General features: G+C 43.8%; 1 protein-coding gene across 2 annotated transcripts in view; it reads right to left on the bottom strand.

Annotated features, from left to right (window-relative positions):
* Nucleotides 1-10,000, bottom strand: part of LOC121382127 — a 41,833-nt gene that overhangs the window by 2,431 nt on the left and 29,402 nt on the right. For both annotated transcript variants that reach the window (XM_041511633.1, XM_041511632.1), the window contains exon 4: nt 2,051-2,205. In XM_041511633.1, coding sequence (XP_041367567.1) covers nt 2,051-2,205 — 155 coding nt within the window. The remainder of the gene's footprint in view (nt 1-2,050; nt 2,206-10,000) is intronic.

The raw sequence follows: 10,000 nt of genomic DNA, 5'->3' as shown, positions 1-10,000 counted from the left end.
CATTGGGCATATTTTACGGTTTGTTTAGAAAAATATGCAAATAATTTTCATCAGTTTAGAATAAATTTTAAATAATTGTTGCTACTAAAACCACCTAAGTTATGAAACATAATTCATGTTACCTAGCTGTTATAACAATTAACACAATTATTTATTTACTTATGAATGGGAACTCCTCCTCACCCCCACCCCCGAAAAAAGAAAAAAAGAAAAAAGAAATAAGAACCTTTATTAGCACAAAGTGTACCGTACATGTATTACAGTTTAAGGCGTACCCCCCCCCCCCCCCCCACACACACACACTAAATTAGTGATTTTTTAATGTAGCATGTGTGATGAATAGCTTTCATAAATTTGGATCAAATGTTTTTAATCCGTCAAAGCCACCCAACAACACAGAAGTGCGTACTTACTGGTAAACAAAACAGCATCTGAATTTGTTTGGTTTTCTTTCAGTCACGTTTCGAATGTGTTCAGTATTCTGCGAAATTCGCCATCTGTCAGTTTTTTTTAATACCTATTGACTTTCCGATGACATATGTATTATTGCAACGGCGCGTGGGTTGTACAAAAATGTATACTGTTCAAAATAGGTAGGGACTATTCAGTCAGTAAAGTAAAGTTTGTTGTTTTTAACGACGCCATTGATTTTTTATCTTAATATCGGCCATTGGACGTCAAACATATGGTCATTCTGACACTGTTTTTTGGTGTTTTGTTTAGAGGAAACCCGCTGTCGCCACATAGGCTACTCTTTTACGACAGACAGCAAGGGATCTTTTATTTGCGCTTCCCACAGGCCGGATAGCACAAACCATGGCCTTTGTTGAACAAGTTATGGATCACTGGTCGGTGTAAGTGGTTTACACCTACCCATTGAGCCTTGCGGAGCACTCACTCAAGGTTTGGAGTCGGTATCTGGATTAAAAATCCCATGCCTCGACTGGGATCCGAAACCAGTACCTACTAGCCTGTTGGCCGATGGCCTAACCACGACGCCACCGAGGCCGGTCTATTCAGTCAGATACATTATAGATAACAGGAACAGTGTAATAGAATATTAATTAGTTGACAACTAGAGGAACCAGTTATATTAAATCTTATGTCAGCTGTGGAGTTGGGCTATGGATAAACGTCAAAGTTGGGGGGTGGGTGGGCAGTGCCTCCTGAACCCCCGCCCCACCTAGCTTCCAACGCCTATGGATGGAATACAGAAACAGTCATGTGACACGACATTTATGTCGAGATACTGAGGTATGCCCGAACCAGATTCAGATAGACAAGGGTAGAACCTGTAAAATTCAAATTGTAATAACGCGAAAAACCACCATGAGAAGTGACACAAATTAACAAATACACAAACCAGTCAGCCATCAATCTGTTAGACATTCATTGAGCGAACCATCCAACAAACCAACCAGACAGACAGCCAAACAGTAAGCCAGCTAGTCAGTCAGCCAGTTAGTCATCCAGTCAGTCAATCAGTCAGTTAGTCAGTCAGTCAGTCATTTAATCAGCTAGTTAGTCAGTCAATCAGTCAATAAGTCAACCATCTTGTTATCCAGCCAGTCAGTCAGTCTGTCAGTCAGTCAGTCAGTCACTCAATCAGTCAGTCAGTCAGTCAATTATTCAGCCAATCAGACACCCAGTCAGCAGTCAGTCATGTAGCAAGTCAGTCAGTTAATTAGTCAGTCAGTCAGTCAGTCAATAAGTCAGTCATCTTTTCATCCATCCAGTCAGTGAGCCAAGCATATTTTATCCAGCCAGCCAAGCAGTCAGTCAGTCAGTCAGTCAGCTAGTCAGTCAGTCAGTCAGTCAGTTAGCTAGTCAGTCAGTCAATCTGTCAGTCAGCTAGTCAGTCAGTTAGCTCGCTAGCTAGTCAGTCAGTCAGTCAGCCAATCAGTCAGTCAATCAGTCACTAAGTCAATCACCTTTTTATCCAGCTAGTCAGTCGGTCAATCAATCAACCAAGCATATTTTTATCCAGCCAATTAGTCATGTAGCCGATTATCCAGTGAGTTGAACAATAAATCAAAGAAAATCACGTTACCCAGGTTGTACGTCTGCTCTCTCTCGCTATACTCCTTTGTCTTGTCCACCTCCTCCTGGGCTTTCTGTAAGATTTGTCTCACTAATACCGCGCGCTGGGCATCAGTCAGATTCTCGGGATTCTCCGGAATAAGTCCGTTTCGCTTTCGTTTTCCGCTATATAAATGCATACAGAATAATATATGTTATTAAAGTGTGCGCTTAGGGCTCTAACGTGTTAATTATAACACATAGCTCTAAGGCCAAACAAAATACAGTAATGGTCTCTGGTCGGCGCACGCGTCGATTTTGACCCTCGCGCGTCAACATTTTCAGTTTTTCAATTTCACGTGGTATGATGACATGTTTATTTTTACCGGGCTTTTCTTGCTATGACGTAAAATCGCATTTAGAGCCAGAATTCCATCGCGCATGGACTAGGACGTGCATTCTGATTTCAATTTAAATATGCCCCTTATTTTGGCATGAAATATACCCATCTTTTCTGTACAATACATGCTTTTAAAATACATAGCCGCATCGCCACTACAATTCCGGAATTTGGTATGACCAGAGACCGATTTTTTTTTTTTTTACATAACGTGCCAATTATAAAACATAGCAGCATAAATGTAACATAACATTTACTCTTGTTTCAATACTTTTTTTTTTTAAATATATATATATTATACTAATTATATTATATACTAATTAGGTTTTTTTATTACTGACAGTGTTGTGTCAAATTTATTTATGATATTTAGTAGCATATTAATTTAATTATTTGTCAAATTTAAATATACATTATTGTGCATTCCACAACATGGAATGCAAATAGGTAATTGAATATGCAAACATTTACAAGAACGGGTACGAAAAATAAACAATGTACATACGTGCGTTTACAAGCACGTATACGGTAAATAGACAACTGTACATACGTGTTTACAGACAGATGCACAGTAAATAAACAAAATGCACATTCGTGCTTTTACAAACAATTTATACAATAAACAGACATATACAAACGTGCCTTTACAACCACGCAAATAGACAAACGCAATACGAGCGTGTACATTATAGATTATACACACCTTACGTTTAACACACTTACACAGTAAACAGAAACAAAATACACACGCATATTTGCATACGTGCCTGTACATACAGGCACAGAATAAAACAAATGGATACAATTCATGACAAACATTGACAAGATGGATACAACACAAGTCCGTGCTCAGACAGATATAACATGTACTATAAATAGACTCAATGCGTGTGGTTACACGTAGATATGGTAAAAAAAAAAATGCACGTGCGTTTACAGGCAGTTATACGGTTTAAACAAACAAGTCAACATACTTACCTCCACATCGTAGTCTGAACTTTAAATTTTTTCTAAGCACATGTCAATATTAAAACGTTTGATTTATAGAACACTGTTCATACAAAACCCCTCAACAACAAACGTAAGAAATATACCTGCTTCTTGGCTGTTCAACCCTTAAAACCCCCCACTGCACACGCGCCTGGTGTTTGCAAAACTTGTGTGGTAGACATTTAGAAACGACTAGTATTTCCTGACGCATCTCTGTCTAAAATACCTGATGCCAGACTAGCCTATAGTTTTATCTTGTTAGTAATGTTTTCATCGTTTGGGGAACACGCGTTCTACATATAATTTCGCGACTGATGTGTTCGTTTGGTGTGTGTGTGTGTGTGTGTGTGTGTTAGCTTAGTAAATATACTCTTCAAAAAAAGAAACGCTAAAGGGTACAAATGGGTTATAACTCCGATTTTATGTTTCCTACCGGTTCATGCTTTGTGAATATAAGGTCATTGCATGTCCCAAACACATTCCCACGGTTACATTCGATAAAACGCAGCTACTGTACAATAAAGTTCCAAAATGTGAATATTCGCAAAAACGCAGCCACGTGCAAACCATGTCACCACTGCACGTGCGTTGTCTGCACGTGCAACATGAACACCGACAGTATAAAAGTGCAGGGTGTTCGCTTACCTGGCCTCTGTATCTGGCCGACAGTTGACAATCCAGGACATGCCACGTCTCAGTGAACCGCAGAGAAACAATGCCATCGGGCGACTAGACGCAGGCGAATCCAGAACGGCCGTTGCCAGGGCATTCCATGTGTCCCCAAGTACCATCTCCAGACTGTGGGACCGTTACCAGCAACATGGATCAACACGTGACCTCCCTAGATCCGGTCGACCACGGGTCACTACCCCCGGGCAGGACCGCTACATCCGGGTACGCCACCTTCGGGAACGATTGACTACTGCCACCTCCACAGCCGCAGCAATACCAGGTTTGCGCAGGATATCCGACCAGACCGTACGGAACCGCCTACGTGAGGTAGGAATTCGTGGCAGACGTCCAGTTCGAGGTGTCATCTTAACACCACAACACCGTCGACTCCGACTGCAGTGGTGCCAGATTCATCGACAATGGCCTCAACTGCGATGGAGACAGGTGTGGTTCAGTGACGAGTCCCGATTTCTGCTCCGACATCATGATGGAAGATGTCGCGTGTATAGGCGTCGTGGTGAACGTTATGCGGCAAACTGCGTGCAGGAAGTGGACAGATTCGGCGGGGGTAGTGTCATGGTGTGGGCAGCCATCTCACACACTGGCAGAACTGACCTGGTCCACGTGCAGGGCAACCTGAATGCACAGGGCTACATTGACCAGATCCTCCGGCCACACATCGTTCCAGTTATGGCCAACGCCAACGCAGTGTTCCAACATGACAACGCCAGGCCTCACACAGCACGTCTCACAACGGCTTTCCTACAGAACAACAACATTAATGTCCTTCCTTGGCCATCGATATCACCGGATTTGAACCCAATTGAGCATCTATGGGACGAGTTGGACCGACGCCTCCGACAGCGACAACCACAGCCCCAGACCCTGCCCGAGCTGGCAGCAGCCTTGCAGGCCGAGTGGGCCACCATCCCCCGGGACGTCATCCGTACTCTGGTTGCTTCAATGGGCAGGCGGTGCCAGGCAGTTGTCAACACACGCGGAGGCCACACCCGGTATTGACTCCAGATAACCTTGACCTTGGTGGTGTGTCCTATCACTTACTCACAATGGACTAGAATGAATTGTGAACAATCCTGCAACATTTGGTAATTATCGGACTCACCATTCAATAATTAAATCAATTCTCCAAATGTTACGACAATGTGGTTTTGCGTTTCTTTTGAAGAGTATATAAGACATGCTTTCGACGAATGCCATACAATTTGGGCAGACAATTTTGGCAGCCGATTTGCCAAATGGTGCCGATTCGTCGATTTTCCATGATTTGTTACATGTGACAGGCGGCTAGTCATACTGCTATCGACGACTGTTTACGTGGCGTGCCAGCGTATTACAATTTCAATATTCCCCGGATATTTATGCAAGGAATATGAATGGATCGATGATTTTGTAGTTATTTATTACAAATAAATGTAAAAAATAAATAAATAGCGAAATATGGCGCTTGTAACTGATATAGCCCCGTTAATACAATGTTTACAGCTTTTTTTTTCGTGAAACTTTACGTCCAGAGGATATTTTTACTAGTAACACGAATCGAGTACATAATCTATAGGTTTTTTTGTTGTTGGTGGTGTTTTTTTAATTATGAGGATTTTTTTTTTTTTGGTACATCTATTGATGTGTAACTAATGCATTTGTTATAAAATGTAATCTAATTTCAGTTATGCATGGACACATTTACAAGAACAAAATCTCCCCTAAAATCATACCTCAACATACCTGATAATGAAAGTTAAAATGTGTTTTGTTTAACGACACCACTAGACCACATTGATTTATTAATCATCGGCTATTGGATGTCAAACATTTGGTAATTTTGACATATAGTCTTAGATAGGAAACCCGTTACATTTTTTATTCTCCATTAGTAGCAAGATATCTTTTATATCAGCCATCCCACAAACAGGATAGCACATACCACGGCTTTTAATATATCAGTCGTGGTGTACTGGCAGGAACGACAAATAGCCCAATACTTCCACCGACGGGGATTGATCCCAAAGCGACCGCGCACCAATTGAGCGCTTTACCACTGGGCTACGTCCCGACCCTACCTGATAATGAAGGAAGAAGGAAGTAAATGTTTTATTTAACGACGCACTCAACACATTTTATTTACAGTTATATGGCGTCACACATATGGTTAAGGACTACACAGATATCGAGAGAGTAAACCCACTGTCGCCATTTCATGGGCTACTCTTTTCGATTAGCAGTAAGGGATCTTTTATATGCATCATCCAACAGACAGGGTAGTACATACCACGGCCTTTGATATACCAGTCGTGGTGCACTGGCTGGAACGAGAAATAGCCCGACGGGAATCGATCCCAGACTGACCGCGGATCGAGCGGGCGCTTTACCACTGGGCTACGCCCCGTCCCACCTGATAATGACGTCACTGGGCTATGATTGAGTGCGTCGTTAAATAAAACATTTCCTTCTTCTTTCCTTCAATGGTCTATGATTACCTGGAGCATTCAAAATGTCGGGAGTCATGGCAAATAATTTATACGTATTTTACTATACCTTGTACCCAGCGATGGTCTAATTTCGTTGTGACAAAATGTTTTAACTTTGAACTTCCAAAGTCCTCAATAGATGCCATGATGTTACCGTTGGATGGGAACAATGCCAAATCTACCCCCCACCCCACCCCCAACCCCCCCAAAAAAAACCCCAACAACAACAACAAAAAACACACAAACAAACAAACAAAACCCCTCGGTTTTAACAAATAGATTCATCACACCACAGAGAGGATAATACATATCACCAGTTGTAGACCCACCGACAGTCTTAGAGAGAAAAACCGCTACATTTGTTTTCCATTAGTAGCAAGGGATCATTTATATGCACCATAGCACATACCACGGCCTTTGATATACCAGTCGTGGTGCTCTGGGTGTGACGAGAAATAGCCAAATGGGCCCATCGACGGGGATCGATCCCACACCGACCGCGCATCAGGCGAGGGAATAACCACTGAGCTACTTCTGGCCAAATTGCTATGGAACGGTAAGACGAGTGGCGTCAGTCAGCGCATTGTCAATCAAGCGCAGCATTTCTCGCTCTAGCCAGTGCACCACGACTGGTACTAATATATCAAAGGCCGTGGTATGTGCCATCATGTCTGTGTGACGGTACACATAAAATATTCCTTGTTACTGATGGAAATATGTAGCGGGTTTCCTCTCTAAGACTATATGTAAATATTACCAAATGTTTGACATCCAATAGCTGATGATTAATAATCAAAGTGCTCTAGTGGTGTCGTTCAACAAAACAAAGAAGAAGAAGAAGAAAAAAGCCCCACCCCTCTGAAGCTTTCCGAGGCGTTCATGTTCAACAGTGTGTCACAACCTTTTCAACTTTTAAACATTTTGAACATTTAAATACCCCTCATAAACCTCAGTCTTCAATCCCTATGGTGATGTCCCCTCCATCTTTTGGTGTTCGGTTACTAGTCATATTTTGTAATAACACTGTTGTATTCGTAAAACAATTTAACACATTAAAAACATATAACATAAATATATAATGTAAACAATGACAGAAAAATACACGCCGATCCAGAGAAGTCTGCTTATGTATACACGTCCCTTTAAAATTTCGCTGTGTTAAAACTTGAAATATACTGAATGCATTAAATTTGTTCCACACAAAATGGCTAAATTGGGAGAACAAAACTGTTGCCCACCCCCTCCCCACCCCATTTAGAAAAAGGTGTATTCGCCCTTGAAACTATGAACAAACTATTACATAATACTGTTCTTGAGCATAAACCTAAAACAAAGATACATATGAGGGGCGATCCATTGGGCCACCTGTTACATATATTACATAAACCAAAAAACCCATAATCGGTCGTTACAGTACCGTGTATGTATAAAACAGATCCTTATACAAACCGGCCTCGGTGGCGTAGTGGTTAAGCCATCGGACTACAGGCTGGTAGGTACAGGTTCGCAGCCCGGTATCGGCTCCAACCCAGAGCGAGTTCTTAGGGGCTCAATGGGTAGGTGTAAGGCCACTACACCCTCTTCTCTCTCACTAACTACTAACCAACTAACAATTAACCTACTGTCCTGGACAGACAGCCCAGATAGCTGAGCTGAGGTGTGTGCCCAGGACAGCGTGCTTGATCCTTAATTGGATATAAGCACGAAAATAAGTTGAAATGAAATGATCCTTATACTATACCGCCAACACAAAATGTCAAAGCTAATGATGACATAACTTTTATACCTACTTATAACTAATTACACGTATATATAAGAACGCTATAGTTCCAGGTATGTAAATTGGCCGTTTTCGGCATAATAGTTATTTTTAGCGGTAGGTGTCCACCATGGACTACTAGTCTATAAAAGCCCAGGCCAGTAGTAAACGGGTAGGTGGGAGTGTTCTTGCATTCGATTCTTGCAGTTGCATTTTCAGTTGCGAGTTCCCCGAAATCTAGCAAAGATGAAGCAGGACGTGTGTGCCTGCTCTCTCGAGCTACCCCCCCCCCCCCCCCCCCCACCTGGGGGGACTCATTGCTTCATACGGGACGTTACTGGAATACCGCGTCGCGTACACCGGGTCACGGGCAACCGTGACTTTGGTGTACGGCGACCCGGTTAAGAAATCAACTAGGAGGAGAAGGAGGAGGAAGACGGACGCGCCAGGGGCGGACCGGGGGAGGTCAAAACCGGTAGCTCAACTACCGGCGGCGACTTTTCCCGTTGAACCCCCCAAGCCCAAGTCAATACCAGCGAGGCCAGCTGATCCAGCTTTGCAGGATACAGTCGTCGACTCGCCAGTGGCGGACACGGTCCCTAACCAGGCCCAGATGGAGTCGCCACCAACAACTCCGACTACTTCGACCCCCGGGATTCCAGCGATGCCACCCCCACCCAGGAAGAGTGGCGCTGTAGATACCCAGGCCCGACTGGTACTCGTTGGAAAACGAAAGGCGATGGTGTCACCAGGCGACCAGACAGCCAAGCCAAGTCCGCCGATACAACCGCCCCCACCAACATCATCTCCAGTGAACGACCAGCCCCCTGAAGAACCTTGGTCACTGCAGGCCGGCAAGCTCCCAACACGCTATTCCAGGCTGGTCAAGACCAACATTGGGGATGTCCGTCAGCTCCTTTGTGGACCGACTCCGGAGTCCTACCAACCTCTGCCACGAACTGAGGGAGAGTTCTCGATGCGTAGGATCACGATAAACGATGGGCGAGGGATCTGCCTTACAGTCCGCCGGAAGGGACTTTTCAACCAAGGGATGCTTCTCGATGAAATGGACAACCCGACCATCCACCGCGTCATCAAGACCGTTGCCGGGGATGACTACCGTCCAATCACCGAGAGCATCGCCAAGTCCGCAAACCGGTACGCCCTCACCCATCTGGACTCGTCCCTATTCATCGCCTCTCCGTGACGACATCCCCGCTAACAACCTTTCCTAGGACAGGTAACAACCTCTTTTTTGGGGCTAGTTAGACTTTAAACGTTTTGGAAGCAGTTCTAAATTCTTATGTTTATTTTTTTATAAGTAGTCTAACGCATTTTATTTTGGCGCCCGTTCAATTGCTCAAAATCACTATTTTTGGTTAAATTTTAGAGTCCGGACATGTTTTGGATGCAGTTACTTTGTAGACTTAGGTAAAATACAGGCTTCACCGAGGAATCGAAATTCAGCCAATCAGAGCACGGCTCCCACTCGGCGTACTTCAAGTTTACGAAGTGTCTGCTATTTGGTCCGCGCTCGCGTCGACCTTACTAAATGGCTTTATTCCAAATTCCGCCCACCTCAAACTTACCCCCCTCCTGCTCCGGAGTTAGTCACTGGCGAAGTCAGAGGCTAAATCCGTGGTGGGCGTGCCTGAACCTCTGTGGATAGGGGCA

The sequence above is a fragment of the Gigantopelta aegis genome, chromosome 9, assembly GCF_016097555.1.
Source record: "Gigantopelta aegis isolate Gae_Host chromosome 9, Gae_host_genome, whole genome shotgun sequence".
Classification (NCBI taxonomy): domain Eukaryota; kingdom Metazoa; phylum Mollusca; class Gastropoda; order Neomphalida; family Peltospiridae; genus Gigantopelta; species Gigantopelta aegis.
The sequence above is the reverse complement of the archived record's forward strand: the minus strand, read 5'-3'. Positions and strand labels throughout refer to the sequence as shown.